General features: G+C 36.7%; 1 protein-coding gene across 1 annotated transcript in view; it reads right to left on the bottom strand.

Annotated features, from left to right (window-relative positions):
• The window catches only part of LRP1B (LDL receptor related protein 1B), a 1,835,261-nt gene that overhangs the window by 1,137,161 nt on the left and 675,865 nt on the right, over nt 1–22,235 (bottom strand). The window contains exon 7 of the mRNA XM_055574440.1: nt 6,627–6,789. Within this exon, the coding sequence (XP_055430415.1) occupies nt 6,627–6,789 (163 nt within the window). The remainder of the gene's footprint in view (nt 1–6,626; nt 6,790–22,235) is intronic.

Here is a 22,235-nt window from a genome sequence, read left to right as displayed (position 1 = left end):
ATGGTCAACAAAAGAGTCCGAAATGCAGTACTTGGATGCGATCTCAGAAATGACAGAATGATCTCTATTCGTTTCCAAGGCAAACCATTCAATATCACAGTAATCCAAGTCTATGCCCCAAACAGTAATGCTGAAGAAGCTGAAGTTGAACGGTTCTATGAAGACCTACAAGACCCTTCAGAAGTAACATCCAAAAAAGATGTCCTTTTCATTATAGGGGACTGGAATGCAAAAGTAGGAAGTCAAGAAACACCTGGAGTAACAGCCAGATTTGGCCTTTTAATACGGAATGAAGCAGGGCAAAGACTGATAGAGTTTTGCCAAGAAAATGCACTGGTCATAACAAATACCCTCTTCCAACAACACAAGAGAAGACTCTATACATGGACATCACCAGATGGTCAACACCGAAATCAGATTGATTATATTCTTTGCAGCCAAAGATGGAGAAGCTCTATACAGTCAGCAAAAACAAGACTAGGAGCTGACTGTGGCTCAGACCATGAACTCCTTATTGCCAAATTCAGACTGAAATTGAAGAAAGTAGGGAAACCCACTAGACCATTCAGGTATGACCTAAATCAAATCCCTTATGATTATACAGTGGAAGTGAGAAATAGATTTAAGCCCTCAGATCTGATAGATAGAGTGCCTGATGAACTATGGAATGAGGTTCGTGACATTGTACAGGAGACAGGGATCAAGACCATTCCCATAGAAAAGAAATGCAAAAAAGCAAAATGGCTGTCTGGGGAGGCCTTACAAATAGCTGTGAAAAGAAGAGAAGCGAAAAGCAAAGGAGAAAAGGAAAGATATAAACATCTGAATGCAGAGTTCCAAAGAATAGCAAGAAGAGATAAGAAAGCCTTCTTCAGCAACCAATGCAAAGAAATAGAGGAAAACAACAGAATGGAAAGAATAGGGATCTCTTCAAGAAAATCAGAGATACCAAAGGAACATTTCATGCAAAGATGAGCTCGATAAAGGACAGAAATGGTATGGACCTAACAGAAGCAGAGATATTAAGAAGAGATGGCAAGAATACACATAAGAACTGTACAAAAAAGATCTTCACGACCCAGATAATCACGATGGTGTGATCACTCACTTAGAGCCAGACATCCTGGAATGTGAAGTCAAGTGGGCCTTAGAAAGCATCACTACAAACAAAGCTACTGGAGGTGATGGAATTCCAGCTGAGCTATTCCAAATCCTGAAAGATGATGCTGTGAAAGTACTGCACTCAATATGCTAGCAAATTTAGAAAACTCAGCAGTGGCCACAGGACTGGAAAAGGTCAGTTTTCATTCCAATCCCAAAGAAAGGCAATACCAAAGAATGCTCAAACTACCACACAATTGCATTCATCTCACACGCTAGTAAAGTAATGCTCAAAATTCTCCAAGCCAGGCTTCAGCAATATGTGAACCGTGAACTTCCTGATGTTCAAGCTGGTTTTAGAAAAGGCAGCGGAACCAGAGATCAAATTGCCAACATCTGCTGGATCATGGAAAAAGCAAGAGAATTCCAGGAAAACATCTATTTCTGCTTTATTGCCTAAGCCAAAGCCTTTGACTGTGAGGATCACAATAAACTGTGGAAAATTCTTCAAGAGATGGGAATACCAGACCACCTGATCTGCCTCTTGAGAAATTTGTATGCAGGTCAGGAAGCAACAGTTAGAACTGGACATGGAACAATAGACTGGTTCCAATAGGAAAAAGAGTTCATCAAGGCTGTATATTGTCACTCAGTTTATTTAACTTATATGCAGAGTACATCATGAGAAACGCTGGGCTGGAGGAAGCACAAGCTGGAATCAAGATTGCCGAGAGAAATATCAATAACCTCAGATATGCAGATGACACCACCCTTATGGCAGAAAGTGAAGAGGAACTAAAAAGCCTCTTGATGAAAGTGAAAGTGGAGAGTGAAAAAGTTGACTGAAAGCTCAACATTCAGAAAACGAAGATAGTGGCATCCAGTCCCACCACTTCATGGGAAATAGATGGGGAAACAGTGGAAACAGTGGCAGACTTTATTTTTGGGGGCTCCAAAATCACTGCAGATGGTGACTGCAGCCATGAAATTAAAAGACACTTACTCCTTGGAAGGAACGTTATGACATACCTAGATAGCATATTCAAAAGCAGAGACATTACTTTACCAACAAAGGTTCGTCTAGTCAAGGCTATGGTTTCTCCTGTGGTCACGTATGGATGTGAGAGTTGGACTGTGAAGAAGGCTGAGCACTGAAGAATTGATGCTTTTGAACTGTGGTGTTGGAAAAGACTCTTGAGAGTCCCTTGGAGTGCAAGGAGATCCAACCAGTCCACTCTGAAGGAGATCAGCCCTGGGATTTCTTTGGAAGGAATGATGCTAAAGGTGACACTCCAGTACTTTGGCCACCTCATGAGACGAGTTGATTCATTGGAAAAGACTCTGATGCTGGGAGGGATTGGGGGCAGGAGGAGAAGGGGACGACAGAGGATGAGATGGCTGGGTGGCATCACTGACTCGATGGACGTGAGTCTCAGTGAACTCCGGGAGTTGGTGATGGACAGGGAGGCCTGGCGTACTGTGATTCATTGGGTCACAAAGAGTCGGACACGACTGAGAGACTGATCTGATCTGATTGGTAATGTAGTCAATTTCCACCATTCACACAATATGGGAGATTTCCCTTCTCTCTCTAATTGGCCATCTCACATAACTCTATTGAATATGAGTTCTAGCTAGAATCTGCCTTCCAATGCAGGAGATGCAGTAGACACAAGAGACACAAGTTCAATCCCTGGGTTGGGGAGATCTCCTAGAAGAGGAAATGGCAACCCAACCCACTCTAGTTTTCTTGTCTGCAAAATTCCATGGACAGAGGAGCCTGGAGAGCCACAGTCCATGGGGCTGTAAAAGAGTTGGACATGACTGGGCAACAGAGGACAAAATGCACATACACAATACCTCAAGCCTACCAAATATTTTCCCTGAATTTTCAAGTCCAACTCCATCCCTAAAATATCTCTTAATTTTACTGTTTTTCTAATATTTACCATGCTTAGCATCAATTGATCCCCTCTTTTGCAATATTATTGCAACAATTTTATACTCATGGTAAAATGCATTTTTGTATAGTGTAGAGTGATGATTTTAGTTTAATAGGAAGCTTAGAAACAAACCTTAGAACCAAAATTGTAAACTAGTTTCTCTCCTGTCCTCAGTTACAACCTTCATCAGACTGAAAAACTAAATGGTTTATTATTAAAACAATTTGGTATTAAAAATACAGATCAACTGACAAAGGTAACTATGAAGGGGGTTTATTTTCTAGTTTTATATTCTGAAAGACCTTGAAGGTAATTCAAACATAACCTCCACAAGATCAACTATTAAAATAGTGTTTCCTCTGCTACTTTCTTCCTTAAACCCATAGTTATTCTATAATTTTGTCTTCCATCACACATACATTTCATTTTATTCCCAGGCCATACTACTTTATTCTCATTTCCCCTCTTTTACTTAGTACTTGGCTATATAATAGACAGTCTATATGAAGTAAGCCATTTTAAAGCATTTGTAGTAGAAAGAGAATTGGCCTGTAAACAAAAAGATCATCTTTAATGAGGTGAAATATTGGTCTGATTAATCTATTCACAACAGTATTGTAAGCATTGGAAAGATTAGTAGTTATTTTTGAAGTAACATGAAAAAGAGAACTTCATATACTCAGAAAGTATGTAAGCCCTTTATATGTTTGACATTATTTAATCCTCACAAGAGCCCTTTAGTGGATTATCATTATTCATATTTTTAAGATAAGAAAATAAAGATAAAAAGAGACATCCAACATCTAGTAACTGGTATAACTAGGATTTGATCCCAGGGAGAGTGACTTTAGATTAAACTCTTAATCATTAAACAAGCCAAGTTCTAATAACTACTACCAGAAAAACTATTTTTGATACTGGTTGGACTATGATCTCTATGCTACCTTCAAACGGTTATGACAGGATTAGAAATAGTTTTAGAAATTTCTTCAAGAAACCATGGGAAAAGAACACTGCTAAAATTTGAAGTTAATAAGAAAATCTCAAGAAATATCTCCAGAAAAATAGCCTGAATTAATGAGTCAATGTCAATACTTCAAGAATGAAAACAAGGTTTATAAACAATCTTTTTCTGGTAAATTTAGATTGGAGCCTGGTCCAAGTCATGTTGATTTTCTAGAGAAAATTACTAATCTATATTCAATCCATGGATAAATTTTTTTAAAAAATTAGAAATTTTAGAATGACAATATTGTAATAATTTTTATATAAGAAGGGAATAGGAGGTTGAGAAAAGTAACATCAAAAGCGCAGTCAAGTAAAAAGTATACTTTTCAATGTAGCCTCTGAGAGGTAAAGCAAATCTCCATCCTTTTCTATACCTATCAAGGTCAGGCACTTAATAGTTGGGTCAGACTTTTAAGACATTCTGATATTTTCTGAACTGAAGTTATAACAATTAGGAAAAGGCAGGAGAAACTTCACTGGTGGTGCTTGTCCCCTTAAGTAGATCATGCAGAGTCATTCTAACCTCAACTATTCAAATTACCCTTGAGCTGCCCAGAAATAAAAGAAAAAAGAGAAAAAAGAAAAACTTGCTGTTGTTTCCCTAGACAGTAGCACATTAACCCTAGCCAAATTTCTGATATTAAGAGAAAAATATCAGAATATTTTAAAAACTGTTCTATTATAAACAGGATTATATTTATAAACATGAAGAGCTTTTCCTTCTCTGATTTCTAAAATCCATGACTGAAAAAACAGCAATTGAGACACACAGCAAACTCCAACAAACAAACAAAAAATTCCAAAGAGCCTTTTGTGATAAATGATACATGACAAAATACATTTAAACAGTTACTAGGCCCAGAGAAATCCAGCAGAGAATAAACATAACAATGTGGAGGTTTTCTACTCCTAAGTCCTTTCACAAATATGACAAAATATGGTCCTTTCATGTAATGACAGGGAGAAATAGGAAGCTTGAGAAGATAAAATATGTTGCTGTTCAGAAGGGGAGATGGTGGTGTCACAAACATTATATTTCAGATTGGCAGTTCTATTTGAAAACAGTCTCTGGATCTTTTGTTTTTAAGAATGGGGAATAATAAGAGTGGTAGAAAGGAGAGAAACACAACAGCTTCATCTCTTAACACTTTTGACAGACAAGACTGTATAAAGGCTACTTCTGAATTCATTTAGCACACCCAGGAAAAACATGCACGCAAATATATTTCTAAACAGAATGCCAGAAGAATGTTGTTAGCACATTTGTATATTTCCAATTCTTCCTTACTACCCTTATTCAACACCCAAACAAATCAGTTTAAGTACAACTTCTCTTACTAATGTCTTTCGAAGCATTGCTGCAGTCAGATTTGAGTCAAGTAACCATCTGCTGCAAATACAAATAGAGCTACATTCAAGAATTATATTACACAGGCTTCCTAGCAAAGCTCTTACGTGCAAGCTGTTCTTGTCAAAATCAGAACCATTGTGATGATGCATCTTAATATTCAATCAGACTTTAAGTAAAGAGTGACAAAAGTCCACATATGGATGACAGCTGTTTCTTCAGTAAATATTTTCCCATCTATTGAATGGAGGCTTATGGCAGTTTAGGCTATGTTCCATCAGACATTTCAGCCTGAACTGCCAGGGGACGATTAAAGCTATAACAAGGATAAAATTTTTGCTTTTAAATCTTTGTTACAACTTACATCTGAAAAAAGCACCCACCAGCTCCTCCAACTAAAGTTGTACACTATGCCATTATTTTGAGAATATCCTTTCCCAATAGTTACTGGTAAAAATATTGACTTTATATAACTTTATATAATATCATAGTGTTTATAAAATTAAAGTATAATTCCTGTATTAAGTTCCTAATTACATGAAATAAGTTATTGGGAATTTAAACATATTTACCTATAATTTGATAAATTATGAAATATTAAAAAAAGAGGAATTAGTTTATTAGCTAAAAGAAATTCAGATAAAATAAGGCTTCTTTTTAACCAATAAAGCAGCTTGCAAAGCTGATGATTAATTCAGTTACTCCATAATACGACAATGTTTACACATCAGTAGTTGGAGGAAGAAAATGGTTTCAATTAACAAAGACAAACTTCATGTCTTACTAATATCCTCAAACATGTACAATGTTCCTTTAATAAATCTTAAATGTTGTGTTGGACCTAGATTTTTTAATAGTCCATTTTTCAGGTAGAATTTTTGAAGTTTGGTAACTACAAGGCCCACTACTAAGTAACTTAGGTCTCTTGTCTTTAACCTAAAACAATGCTGAGGCTCTTCTCTGGTGACATCAAAGTGATCAGTAGGAGAGTAGTGGGTTGACTGTGTCTTAGGCAAGCCCTGCAACAATGATGTGTTAAGGAAATGGTATGACTCAGCTTCTTCACAGTAGATTACAACTTCTTTTTTCCTTCCTGTAATGTAACTGTTCAAATTAACATTAAAACACTTTTGAGCCTGTTGTCTTATATTCCACAACTCTTCTCAGACTTTTTTTTTTTAAGGGAAATTATATCAGATCAAACACTATAAGGAAGAATTTCTTACCCTGCTATTGGATCCACTGCTATTGCCTTCGGATTGTGAAGTTCCAGGTCAATCAGGGTGACACAAACAGACCCGTTGTAATCACACACAAAGATCCGGTCACTGACATGGTCCACAAAATAGAGGTTCCTCGTGAGCCAGTCAATTGCCATTTGTTGCACATCTGAAACACACCCAAAAACACACAATCATTGTATTGCATGTGCAAATCTAGTATCATAAACCTAAGAGTACATGAAATGAAGAAGTAAAGTGAAGTCGCTCAGTCGTGTCCGACTCTTTGAGACCCCATGGACTGTTGCCCACCAGGCTCCTCCATCCATGGGATTCTCCAGGCAAGAAGACTGGAGTGGGTTGCCATTTCCTTCTCCAGGGGATCTTCCCAACCCAGGGATTGAACCCAGGTCTCCCACATTGCAGGCAGATGCTTCAACCTCTGAACCACCAGGGAAGCCCCTTTAAGAGTACTTAAGTCTGCCCAAACCACCATAGAAGATATTTTAAAAGTACAAGTAGCTTTACAATAAAAAAAGGCCCTGCAAAGATAATTTCTATGCCAAAATAAAGTGCTTATTTTACAAAGTAATGACTATCTCTTGATACTTTTCTTCCTGCTATCTAAGCACTGAGGATGATCTAGACAAAAGGGCAAAGAGTTTTTAAATCCTAAGGAATAGGTATTTACAATAAAATATTTCACCTAGTTTTTGCATTTGTTCAAATAGTTCATCTAACTCAATGGGCATAACTGGTTCAATGACACAGCTAAAAGTTTTAGTAGTAACAGGAATAAATATTTTTTGTGAATTAAGGTAAACTCTCATTTTTAGATCCTCTTAACTGGAAATAACACAAAAGGAGGGGTGATGTGTTCTTCTGATGGCATATGTAGACACTGTAAAGTAAGATTGCTCAAAGATCGGTTAGTTCTCTAGAAGAAGGCTGTTTCTCTAGGAGAGTAATTTGTTTTATGATGGAAATAGTCTATAAGGCAATGGCACCCCACTCCAGTACTTTTGCCTGGAAAACCCCATGGACGGAGGGGCCTGGTAGGCTGTAGTCCATGGGGTTACTAAGAGTCGGGCACGACTGAGCAACTTCCCTTTCACTTTTCACTTTCATGCATTGGAGAAGGAAATGGCAACCCACTCCAGTGTTCTTGCCTGGAGAATCCCAGGGATGGGGGAGCCTGGTGGGCTTCCGTCTATGGGGTCACACAGAGTTGGACATGACTGAAACGACTTAGCAGCAGCAGCAGCATGCTCTACAATAAAATAATGACTAGTCAACTGTGTCGAGTGAGCACTTAATTTGTGGCTGGTGTGACTGTAAATTGAATCTTTATTGTATTTCATTTTAATTAATTCAAACTTGAAAAAAAGTAGGAAGCCAGTGACTCATATGGATAGTAGAGGTCTAGAAGAATGTATCTGTTTTTAACTTGAGTATTTTCTATTTAATCAGAACCACACACTGAAATTTCATGCTAACCAGTTGATATTTATCCCAATGGATAACCCTAAAAGTTATGGTTTCTTATTTTCTGAGGCACTGTCCATTTTTATACCTAACTATGAATCTCATCTAAACATTTCTTTAAGATGCCTGTAAGTATGCATTTCTACTAATGATCTTAGATCATCAATACTAGGCTGGTTCTCCAATAATTCCATAAATAAGTTTCTGATTCGCATTCATTCCTGAATTTTATGACAGTCATATTTGTATCTATTGCAAATTATAATTTGATAGTTATAGATCAAAGAGTGAAAGTGAAGTCGCTCAGTTATGTCCGACTCTTTGCGACCCCATGGACTGTAGTCTATCAGGCTCCTCCATCCATGGGATTCTTCAGGCAAGAGTACTGGAGTGGGTTGCCATTTCCTTCTCCAGGGGATCTTCCCAACCCAGGGATCAAACCCAGGTCTCCCGCATTGTAGGCAGACGCTTTACCATCTGAGCCACCAGGGAAGTCCAAGTGAGGTTTATTATATATATTTCTTCTTTTTTTTTTTTTCCAAACCATGGTAGAGAAGACAGTAATTGTGTGGAAATCTCTAAAAATCTCTACAAGGACAAGCAATAAGTGAATATGGCAATTCACTGGATACAGATTTTTTTAGGTCATCAATTACAGTTTCATTCTGAATTACATGGTTTTTATGGAGACATAAGCATTTAACTACTCCACAAACTACATGAACCATCTCAGCAGCCAGGATATTTAAAAATCTAAACTATTTTTTCTGTCTCCAGAAATGTGGAAATGTATACTTAGCTTTGTTTTTTATTTCCTTTGCATTATTACATTAGCTAGAGAACAGAACCCACTGTTTCAAATGTCATTTCAAATACCTAGTATTCAGATAAAGTATGTGCCAAAGTCCATTCAATAACCCATCTCTCATGCTAGGCCAGCAGTTGGTTTAGTCTATGCAACTGTAAATTCAGACAAAAGAGCTGTTTGACAGCATTCACACCTTTCTTCAATTCTGGATCACTGCAGAAAGATTCTCTGCTACTGAAACAATAGGTATTGTTAACAGCATCCTAGTTTGAAGCAGCAAGGTCTCACTAAAAAACCTAATAATTACCCTAACAGTAACTGTGGGAATTGATTTTGTTTCCTTTTTCTAAACTTGAAATTTCTATCTGCTTTTAATATTATTTTTATTAAGACTGGAGAATTAATGCAATTAAACAGAGTTCAAGTAAGTAAATCAATGGATGAATGGATAGACAGATATAGAGAGATAAATAAATAAAATTAGGTAAAATATTTTGAACATTTTAGGAGATTTTTGACATTATAAAAATGTCTCTAAAATTTTAGTAAGATCCTTATTACTTTATTGTTACTAGAAAAAAATTAAATATGTTCCTGTTATAATTTTTCTCTAGTTGCTTTTTATTCATTCTACAACTAAAAGTTACTAGGATTTTACCCTCCCCGTTCTTTTGAAACAGTTGCTTTATGATCATTCAGAATTTCTTATATGCCAAAAGTGAAGTTTACTTTGTGTTCATATCTACAACATCTGTAGGTACTGACTACTTACTTCTGAATCATAAAATAATCTAAATATCAATAATGGTAAGTATTTGAATTACTGTGAAAAAAATATTGAAATTTTTTGAAACTTATAAAGTAGCATATAAATATAAGTAACAACAATCTTTTTAAAGTGCAATATATGTTGAATGTAAAAACATACAAACAAAATAAAAAGTAGTATCCAAGAGAAATTAATTTTAAAATTCGAGGGAAAAGTTTAAAAATGATGAGTACTTATGATAATCTATAATTGGATTAAAAATGTTACATCAGCTTTTTCTTATCATCACATTGCTGCTGCTAAGTCGCTTCAGTCATGTCCGACTCTGTGCGACCCCATAGACGGCAGCCCACCAGGCTCCCCCATCCCTGGGATTCTCCAGGCAAGAACACTGGAGTGGGTTGCCATTTCCTTCTCCAATGCATGAAAGTGAAAAGTGAAAGGGAAGTCGCTCAGTCATGCCCGGCTCTTAGCAACCTCATGGACTGCAGCCTACCAGGCTCCTCCGTCCATGGGATTTTCCAGGCAAGAGTACTGGAGTGGGGTGCCATTGCCTTCTCCGATATAAGACAACTAATCAGAATTGGTGAATGTAGAACTTAACACTTTTGCTTCACTATAATGTAATATATGCTAACTATTACGGACTAAATTGTTTTCCTCCCAAATTCATATGTTAAAGCCTTAACGTCCAGCAAGGCAAATGTGAATACACTGCTGCTGCTGCTGCTAAGTCACTTCAGTCATGTCCAACTCTGTGCGACCACATAGACGGCAGCCCACCGTGTTCCCCCATCCCTGGGATTCTCCAGGCAAGAACACTGGAGTGGGTTGCCATTTCCTTCTCCAATGCATGAAAGTGAAAAGTGAAAGGGAAGTCGCTCAGTCGTGTCCAACCCTCAGCAACCCCATGGACTGTAGCCTTCCAGGCGCCTCTGTCCTTTGGAAGTAAAATCTTTAAAGAGAATATTACATTAAAATGAGGTCATTTAGTGTAAGCCCTAAACCAAACTTTCTAGTGTCCTTATAAAAAGAGATTTAGGCATACAGAGATAATTCTGGGACTACTTGAAAACAGAGAAAAGGTCATCAGCAACCCAAAGAAAGAGATCTCAGAAAGTCCAACCCTGTTGCATCTTGAGCTTGGAATTCCAGGCTGCAGAATATGAGAAAATAGATTTCTTTCTTTTTTTGAGCCACCCAATTTGTGTATTTTTTTTATATTAAACTTTGTATTTTGTATTGGGGTATAGCTGATTAATAAATAATATTGTAATAGTTTCAGGTGAACAGTGAAGGGACTCAGCCATACACATTCATATATCCTTTCTCTGTCAAACTCCCCTCTGATCCAGGCTGCTATATAGTATTGACCAGTGGTCCATGTGCTATCCAATCAGCCCTTGTTGGTTACCCATTTTAAATATAGCAGGATGTATAGTCTGTGGTATTTTTTTATGGCAACTCTAGCAAAATAATACTCAGATCAGATCAGATCAGTCACTCAGTCATGTCCGACTCTTTGCGACCCCATGAATCGCAGCACGCCAGGCCTCCCTGTCCATCACCAACTCCCGGAGTTCTCTCAGACTCATGCCCATCGAGTCAGTGATGCCACCCAGCCATCTCATCCTCTGTCGTCCCCTTCTCCTCTTGCCCCCAATCCCTCCCAGCATCAGAGTCTTTTCCAATGAGTCAACTCTTCGCATGAGGTGGCCAAAGTACTGGAGTGTCACCTTTAGCATCATTCCTTCCAAAGAAATCCCAGGGCTGATCTCCTTCAGAATGGACTGGTTGGATCTCCTTGCACTCCAAGGGACTCTCAAGAGTCTTCTCCAACACCACAGTTCAAAAGCATCAACTCTTCGGCACTCAGCCTTCTTCACAGTCCAACTCTCACATCCATACATGACCACAGGAAAAACCATAGCCTTGACTAGACAGACCTTTGTTGGCAAAGTAATGTCTCTGCTTTTGAATATGCTATCTAGGTTGGTCATAACTTTCCTTCCAAGGAGTAAGCGCCTTTTAATTTCATGGCTGCAGTTACCATCTGCAGTGATTTTGGAGTCTGACACTGTTTCCACTGTTTTCCCATCTATTTCCTGTGAAGTGGTGGGACCGGATGCCATGATCTTCATTTTCTGAATGTTGAGCTTTAAGCCAGCTTTTTCACTCTCCACTTTTACATTCATCAAGAGGCTTTTTAGTTTCTCTTCACTTTCTGCCATAAGGGTGGTATCATCTGCATATCTGAAGTATTATTCAATAGAGTAGTTGATGCCACAAAATAATTGAGAACAAAAGTCAAAATCTTGCTAAGAAAAATATAAAAGAAATGTCTGCATGTGCTTTTAACGTCAGACTAGACCACTTTCTAACAGGCTCTTTCAAAGACTGGTTAGTTCTGCGGGCAAATATTTTTTTTGTTTAATTTACAATTTAATATTTTAAGTGCTAGTCTCTAGGAATGTAAATATTAATGTGTATGTTGACAAATTAAAAGTAATTTTTTTCAATAGAGATGCAAATGATATCTTTCAGGTAGTAAATATAACCCCCAGTTTTAATGTCCAGTATGACATTAAATAGCTATATATCTAACCTTACTATCTTAAATCAGAATTTTTTTTTCCTTTCACTGATTGCAAACACTTCAGTCTTTTATGTCTGCTTCTGAGCCAGATTTACCATCTTACTTTTCTCTTAATAATGAGCTAAATAATTCCATAGCATATGTGCATTATATATTTGTATGAGTCATGTTTTTAACTTTTTAAAAATGATAGGTTGGCACATATGAATCTTGATTTTTTATTTGTCATATTATTTTCAATTAGCAAGAGGCAACAGATGTAAATGTCCACAAATATTAGAAAAAAATCATAAATAGGCAAAACATGTTAGAAAGACTATGAAAAACCTAGATGATGGCTCAAAAGTATTCATCAACCTAAAAAAGTAGCCTGAATTTCATCTAATTATTTTGATATAGAAATGTTTTATTGTGTCAAAGAAGCCCAAGATAAGAATTTCTGAATTTCAATTGAAATCTCCCAATTTTTAAATATGATAAGCTAATTTTTAGAAATTCTAAGGCACTTTGTATATCAAAGAAAACCTGTGTGCAGTCAAACTGGATCAAAGGCCTCCACAGCAACTGTGCTAAAGTAAAGCAAATAGTGTGTATAATTTTGTTTCAGCCCAACCTAAATACACAGCAAAGCCAGACATGAAGGGCAGCAGAGATATACATGGTATGTGCATGCTAAGTCACTTCAGTTGTGTCCTTCTCTTTGTGACCCTGTGGACTGTAGCCCACCAGTCTCCCCTATCCTTGGGATTATCCAGGCAAGAATACTGGAGTGGGTTGCCATTACTATATATTAAATAGATAACTAATAACATCATACTGTATAGTTAAGGGGACACCACCCAATACTCTGTAATGATCTGTATTGGAAAATAATCTAAAAAACATCTGGTATGTTTGTATAACTGATTCAAAGGCCAAGGAAATGGAGATCAAATTGCCAACATTTGTTGGATCATAGAAAAAGCAAGGGAATTCCAGAAAAAAAAAAAAATCCACTTCTGCTTCATTGACTATGCTGAAGACTTTGACTGTGCAGATCACAACAAACTGTGGAAAATTCTTAAAGAAGTGGGAATACCAGGCAACCCCACCAGCCTCCTGAGAAACCTGTATACAGGTCAAGAAGCAACAGTTAGAAATGGACATGGAGAAGAAGGTGAAATTCATTGTTTTGGGATGAAATGTCCTATAGATATCAATTAGGTCTAACTGGTCTATTGTATCGTTTAAAGTTTGTGTTTCCTTGTTAATTTTCTGTTTAGTTGATCTATCCATAGGTGTGAGTGGGGTATTAAAGTCTCCCACTATTATTGTGTTATTGTTAATTTCTTCTTTCATACTTGTTAGCATTTGTCTTACATACTGCGGTGCTCCCGTGTTGGGTGCATATATATTTATAATTGTTATATCTTCTTCTTGGATTGATCCTTTGATCATTATGTAGTGACCGTCTTTGTCTCTTTTCACAGGATAGATCACATCTTGGGCCATAAAGCTAGCCTTGGTAAATTCAAAAAAATAGAAATCATTCCAAGCATCTTTTCTGACCACAATGCAGTAAGATTAGATCTCAATTACAGGAGAAAAACTATTAAAAAATCCAACATATGGAAGCTGAACAACACGCTGCTGAATAACCAACAAATCACAGAAGAAATCAAAAAAGAAATCAAAATTTGCATAGAAACGAATGAAAATGAAAACACAACAACCCAAAACCTGTGGGACACGGTAAAAGCAGTCCTAAGGGGAAAGTTCATAGCAATACAGGCACACCTCAAGAAACAAGAAAAAAGTCAAATAAATAACCTAACTCTACACCTAAAGCAACTAGAAAAGGAAGAAATGAAGAACCCCAGGGTTAGTAGAAGGAAAGAAATCTTAAAAATTAGAGCAGAAATAAATGCAAAAGAAACAAAAGAGACCATAGCAAAAATCAACAAAACCAAAAGCTGGTTCTTTGAAAGGATAAATAAACTTGACAAACCATTAGCCAGACTCATCAAGAAACAAAGGGAGAAAAATCAAATCAATAAAATTAGAAATGAAAATGGAGAGATCACAACAGACAACACAGAAATACAAAGGATCATAAGAGACTACTATCAACAATTATATGCCAATAAAATGGACAACGAGGAAGAAATGGACAAATTCTTAGAAAAGTACAACTTTCCAAAACTCGATCAGGAAGAAATAGAAAATCGTAACAGACCCATCACAAGCACGGAAATTGAAACTGTAATAAAAAATCTTCCAGCAAACAAAAGCCCAGGTCCAGACGGCTTCACAGCTGAATTCTACCAAAAATTTAGAGAAGAGCTAACACCTATCCTGCTCAAACTCTTCCAGAAAATTGCAGAGGATGGTAAACTTCCAAACTCATTCTATGAGGCCACCATAACCCTAATACCAAAACCTGACAAAGATCCCACAAAAAAAGAACACTACAGGCCAATATCACTGATGAACATAGATGCAAAAATCCTTAACAAAATTCTAGCAATCAGAATCCAAGAACACATTAAAAAGATCATACACCATGACCAAGTGGGCTTTATCCCAGGGATGCAAGGATTCTTCAATATCTGCAAATCAATCAATGTAATACACCACATTAACAAATTGAAAAATAAAAACCATATGATTATCTCAATAGATGCAGAGAAAGCCTTTAACAAAATTCAACATCCATTTATGATCAAAACTCTCCAGAAAGCAGGAATAGAAGGAACATACCTCAACATAATCAAAGCTATATATGACAAACCCACAGCAAACATTATCCTCAATGGTGAAAAATTGAAAGCATTTCCTCTAAAGTCAGGAACAAGACAAGGGTGCCCACTTTCACCATTACTATTCAACATAGTTTTGGAAGTTTTGGCCACAGCAATCAGAACAGAAAAAGAAATAAAAGGAATCCAAATTGGAAAAGAAGAAGTAAAGCTCTCACTGTTTGCAGATGACATGATCCTCTACATAGAAAACCCTAAAGACTCCACCAGAAAATTACTAGAAATAATCAATGACTATAGTAAAGTTTCAGGATATAAAATCAACACCCAGAAATCCCTTGCATTCCTATACACTAATAATGAGAAAACAGAAAGAGAAATTAAGGAAACAATTCCATTCACCATTGCAACAGAAAGAATAAAATACTTAGGAATATATCTACCTAAAGAATCTAAAGACCTATATATAGAAAACTGTAAAACACTGGTGAAAGAAAACAAAGAGGACACTAACAGATGGAGAAATATACCATGTTCATGGATTGGAAGAATCAATGTAGTGAAAATGAGTATACTACCCAAAGCAATCTATAGATTCAATGCAATCCCTATCAAGCTACCAACAGCATTCTTCACAGAGCTAGAACAAATAATTTCACAATTTGTATGGAAAAACAAAAAACCTCGAATAGCCAAAGCGATCTTGAGAAAGAAGAATGGAACTGGAGGAATCAACCTACCTGACTTCAGGCTCTACTACAAAGCCACAGTTATCAAGACAGTATGGTACTGGCACAAAGACAGAAATATAGATCAATGGAACAAAATAGAAAGCCCAGAGATAAATCCACGCACATATGGACACCTTATCTTCGACAAAGGAGGCAAGAATATACAATGGATTAAAGACAATCTCTTTAACAACTGGTGCTGGGAACTCTGGTCAACCACTTGTAAAAGAATGAAACTAGAACACTTTCTAACACCATACACAAAAATAAACTCAAAATGGATTAAAGATCTAAACGTAAGACCAGAAACTATAAAACTCCTAGAGGAGAACATAGGCAAAACACTCTCTGACATACATCACAGCAGGATCCTCTATGACCCACCTCCCAGAATATTGGAAATAAAAGCAAAAATAAACAAATGGGACCTAATTAACCTTAAAAGCTTCTGCACATCAAAGGAAACTATTAGCAAGGTGAAAAGACAGCCTTCAGAATGGGAGAAGATAATAGCAAATGAAGCAACTGACAAACAACTAATCTAGAGAATATACAAGCAACTCCTACAGCTCAACTCCAGAAAAATAAATGACCCAATCAAAAAATGGGCCAAAGAACTAAATAGACATTTCTCCAAAGAAGACATACAGATGGCTAACAAACACATGAAAAGATGCTCAACATCACTCATTATCAGAGAAATGCAAATCAAAACCACTATGAGGTACCATTTCACACCAGTCAGAATGGCTGCGATCCAAAAGTCTACAAGTAATAAATGCTGGAGAGGGTGTGGAGAAAAGGGAACCCTCTTACACTGTTGGTGGGAATGCAAACTAGTAAAGCCACTATGGAGAACAGTGTGGAGATTCCTTAAAAAACTGGAAATAGAACTGCCTTATGATCCAGCAATCCCACTGCTGGGCATACACACTGAGGAAACCAGAAGGGAAAGAGACATGTGTACCCCAGTGTTCATCGCAGCACTGTTTATAATAGCCAGGACATGGAAGCAACCTAGATGTCCATCAGCAGATGAATGGATAAGAAAGCAGTGGTACATATACACAATGGAGTATTATTCAGCCATTAAAAAGAATACATTTGAATCAGTTCTAATGAGGTAGATGAAACTGGAGCCTATTATACAGAGTGAAGTAAGACAGAAAGAAAAACACCAATACAGTATACTAACGCATATATATGGAATTTAGAAAGATGGTAACAATAACCCTGTGTACGAGAGAGCAAAAGAGACACTGATGTATAGAACAGTCTTATGGACTCTGTGGGAGAGGGAGAGGGTGGGAAGATTTGGGAGAATGGCATTGAAACCTGTAAAATATCATGTATGAAATGAGTTGCCAGTCCAGGTTCGACGCACGATACTGGGTGCTTGGGGCTGGTGCACTGGGACGACCCAGAGGGATGGAATGGGGAGGGAGGAGGGAGGAGGGTTCAGGATGGGGAACACATGTATACCTGTGGCGGATTCATTTTGATATTTGGCAAATCTAATACAGTTATGTTAAGTTTAAAAATAAAATAAAATTAAAAAAAAAAAAAGAAATGGACATGGAACAATGGACTGGTTCAAAATTGGGAAAGGATTACATCAAGGCTGTATATTGTCACCCTGCTTATTTAATCTTGATGCAGAATAAATCATGCAAAATGCCAGGCTGAATGAAGGTCAAGCTGGAATCAAGACTGCCCAGAGAAATATCAATAACCTTAGATATGAGAATGACACCACCCTAATGGTGGAACGTGAAGAAGAACAAAAGACCCTCTTGATTATGGTGAAAGAGGAGAGTAAAAAAGCTGGATTAAAACTCAACATTTAAGAAATTAAGATCATGGCATCCAGTCCCATCACTTCATGGCAAATAGTTGGGGAAACAATGGAAAGTGACAGACTTTATTTTCTAGGGCTCCAAAATCACTTTGGTAGGTGACTAAAGCCATGAAACTAAAAGAAGCTTGCTTCTTGGAATAAAAGATATGACAAACCTAGACAGCATATTAAAGAGCAGAAACATAACCTTTACTCTCGAGATGCTAGTGGTGACAGCCGCAGGCTGCACTTTATACCCGTCCACTCCAGAGTAGGTTTCCCTGGTGGCTCAGATAGTAAAGCCTCTGCCTACAATGTGGGAGAGCCAGGTTTGATCCCTGGGTTGGGAAGATCCTCTGGAGAAGGAAATGGCAACCCACTCCAGTATTCTTGTCTGGAAAATCTCATAGACAGAGGACCCTGGTAGGCTACAGTCCATGGGGTCACAAAGAGTTGGACATGACTGAGTGACTAAACTTTTTTTCTCCAGAGTGGGCAACTGAAGGAAGGAAATAACATTGCAGTTGAGCTGTTCAGAGATGTAGTGGTTCTGTACTTCTGGCTACTCAAGCATGACTCAGCAACTAGCTTCATTTCTAGAGAGGCTGTGGACAGACTGAGATCAAGCCCTGAGCCTTTGGAGTGGGAGTACTGACTCCAAGACCCTACACTACCAGAGAACCCTAAGGAATATCAAATAGTGAGAACTCACACAAAGGAAACCACTTGAATACAAGACCTGGCATCACCCAACCACCAGTAGCAGACTAGGCAGGATGCCTCATCTAAACTACAACAAAAGAAAAATACAAACCCAATCACCAGCAGACAGGATTACCAGCTCACTCAGCCTTGCCTATCAGAGGAAAAACAAACAAATAAACAAACAAACAATAACAACAACAAAAAACTCAGCACAAATCTCATCCTATACACAAGTCACTGGATCAACCTTAGAAGGGCAGAAAACAAAAGGAAGAAAGAATTCAGCCTTGAAGTCTGGGAAAAGGAGACTTTAAACACAATAAGTTAAAAAAAAAAAAAAAAGGCAGAGAAATACTACACAAATGAAGGAACAACTAGAAACACAGAAATCCAAATAAATAAATAGGAAATAGCCAAAGTATCTGAAAAAGAAATCAGAATAATAATAGTAAAGTTGATTAAAAACCTTGAAAACAAAATGTGAACAATCAAAGAATCAATTCACAAAGACCTAGAAGAATTAACAAATAAACATACAGAGACAAACAACACAATTACTGAAATTAAAAATACTCTAGAAGGAATCAATACAAGAATATCTGAAGTAGAAGAATGAATCGGTGAGCTAGAAGATAAAATGATGGAAATAACTTCTGAAGAGCAGAATAAAGTGAAAAGAATGAAAGGAACTGAGGACAGTCTCCAAAACTTCTGAGACAATATCAAATGCACTGACATTCAAGTTACTTGGGACCCAGAAGAAGAAGAGAAAAAGAAAGGATATGAGAAAAATTTTGAAGAGATTATAGTTGAGAATTTCCCCAAAAAGAAAAAGGAAATAGTCAGTCAAGTCTAAGAGGCACAGATAGTCCCATACAAGATAAACCCAAGGAGAAATATGCCAAGACACATGCTAATCATACTAACAAAGACTAAACACTAAGAAAGAATATTAAAAGCAGCAAGGGAGAAGCAACAAATAACATACAAGGAAGACCCCATACGCTTAACAGCTGATCTTTCAGCAGAAACTCTGTAGGCCAGAATGGCAGGATACATTTAAAGTATTGAAAGGGAAAAATATACAACCAAGATTATGGTACCTAGCAAGGATCTCATTCAAAATTGATAGAGAAATAAAGAGCTTTTCAGACAAGCAAAAGTTAAGAGAATTTAGTACCACTAAACCAGCTTTCAACACATGCTAAAGGGACTTATATAGCCAATAAATACTAGAGAAGAAAAAAGATCCACCAAATCAACCCCAAACAACTAAGAAAATGGCAACAGGAACATATATATCAATAATCACTTTAAATGTAAATGGATTAAATGCTCCAACCAAAAGACAAAAACTGGCCAAATCGATACAAAAACAAGACCCATATATATTCCGACTACAAGAAACCCACTTCAGACCTAAAGACACATATAGACTGAAAGTGAGAGGATGGAAAAATATATTCCATGCAAACAGGAAGCAGAAGAAAGCTGGAATAACAATTTTCATATCAGAGAAAATAGACCTTAAAGAAGATTGCAAGAGATAAGGAAGGCCACTATATAATGATCAAGGGATCAATCCAAGAGGAAGACATAACAACTGTAAATATCTAGGCATCCAACATAGAAGCACCTCAATACATAAGACAGATGCTTACAGACACAAAAGGAGAAACTGACAGTAACACAATACTAGTAGGAGACTTTAACACTTCACTCACACTAATGGACAGATCATCAAAATAGAAAATTAATAAGGAAACATAAATCTTAAATGATACATTAGATGAGATGGATCTCATTGTTATCTTCAGGACATTCCATCCAAATGCAGAACAATACACCTTCTTCTCAAGTGCACATGGAACATTCTCCAGGATAGACCACATCTTGAGTCACAAATCAATCCTCAATAATTTTAAGAAAATTGAAATCATATCAAGCATCTTCTTTGACTACAATGCTATGAGACTAGATATCAATTACAAGGGAAAAAAACTGTAAAAAACACAAACACATGGAGATTAAACAACACATTTCTAAATAATCAACAGGTTACTGAAGAAATCAAAAGTGAAATCAAAAAATTTCTAGAAAAAAATGTCAATGAAAACACAACGCAAAACCTATGGGATGCAGCCAAAGCAGTTCTAAGAGGGAAGTTCAAGAAAAACATCAAATAGACAACTTAACTTTACACCTAAAACAACTTCAAAAAGAACAACAACAACAAATCCCAAAATTAGTAAAAGGAAAGAAATCATAAATATACAAGCAGAAATAAATGAAAAAGAAAGAAACAATAGTAAAGATTAATAAAACTAAAAGCTGATTCTTTTAAAAGATAAACAAAATTGACAAACCTTTAGCCAGACTCATCAAGAAAAAAAGAGAGAAGAATCAAATCAACAAAATTAGGAATGAAAAAGAAGAGGTTACAACAGACAATGCAGAAATAAAAAGGATTATAAGAGATTATTATGAACAACTATATGGCAATAAAATGGATAACCTGGAAGAAATGGACAGATTCTTAGAAAAGTTCAATCTTCCAAGACTGAACCAGGAAGAAATTGAAATTATGAACAACCGAATTATAAGCACTGAAATTGAAGCTGTGATCAAAAATCTCCCAAAAAAACAAAAGCCCAGGACCAAATGGCTTCACAGGAGAATTCTATAAAACATTTAGAGAAGAGTTAATATCTATCCTTCTAAAACTCTTTCAAAATTTGCAAAGGGAGAAACACTTCCCAACTCATTCTATGAGGCCACCATCATCCTGATACCAAAACCAGACAAAGACAACACCAACAAAGAAGACTACAGGCAAACATCAGTGATGAACATAGATGCAAAAATCCTCAACAAAATTTTAACAAACAGAATTCAGCAACACATCAAAAAGCTTATACACTGTGATCAAATTGGGTTTTTTCCAGGAATGCAAGGATTCTTCAACATACACAAATCAATGTGATACACCATATTAACAAATTAAAAGATAAAAACCATATGATAATCTCAATAGATGCAGAAAAAGTCTTTGATAAAATTCACACCCATGTATGATTAAAACTCTTCAAAAATGGGCATAGAAGGAACCTTCCTTAACACAGTAAAGGCCTTATATGATAAGCTTATAGCAAACATTCTTCTCAATGGTGAGAAACTGAAAACATTCCCCCTGAGGAACAAGACAAGGGTGTCCACTTTCACCACTATAATTCAACATAGTTCTGTAAGTCCTAGCTATAGCAATCAGAGAAGAAAATGCAGTAAAAGGAATCCATATCAGAAAAGAAGTAAAGCTCTCACTGTTTGCAGATGACATGATACTGTACATAGAAACCCCTAAAGATAGTATCAGAAAATTCCTAGAGCTAATCAGTGAATTTAGCAAAGTTGCAGGATACAAAATCAGTACACAGAAATCACTTGCATTTCTATATACTAACAGTGAAAAATCAGAGTTATTAAGGAATCAATCCCATTCACCATTACAACAAAAATAATTAATATCTAAGAATACACTTAACTAAGGAGACAAAAGAACTGTATACAGAAAATTATAAGACACTAATGAAAGAAATCAAAGATGACATAAACCAATGGAAAGATATTCCATGTTCCTGGATAAGAAGAATCAATACTGTGAAAATGACTATACTACCAAATGCAATCTACAGATTCAATGTGATCCCTATCAAATTACCAATGGCATTTTTCACAGAACTAGAACAAAAAATTTCACAATTCATATGGAAACACAAAAGACCCCAAATAGCCAAAGTCATCTTGAGAAAGAAGAATGGAGCTGGAGGAATCAACCTTCCTGACTTCAGATTATACAACAAAGCTACAGTCATCAGGACAGATGGTACTGGCACAAAAACAGAAATATAGACCAATGGAACAAGATAGAAAGCCCAGAAATAAACCC

The sequence above is a fragment of the Bubalus kerabau genome, chromosome 3, assembly GCF_029407905.1.
Source record: "Bubalus kerabau isolate K-KA32 ecotype Philippines breed swamp buffalo chromosome 3, PCC_UOA_SB_1v2, whole genome shotgun sequence".
Classification (NCBI taxonomy): Eukaryota; Metazoa; Chordata; class Mammalia; order Artiodactyla; family Bovidae; genus Bubalus; species Bubalus kerabau.
Note: the sequence above shows the minus strand (reverse complement) of the source record. Positions and strands in the feature narration are given on the sequence as shown.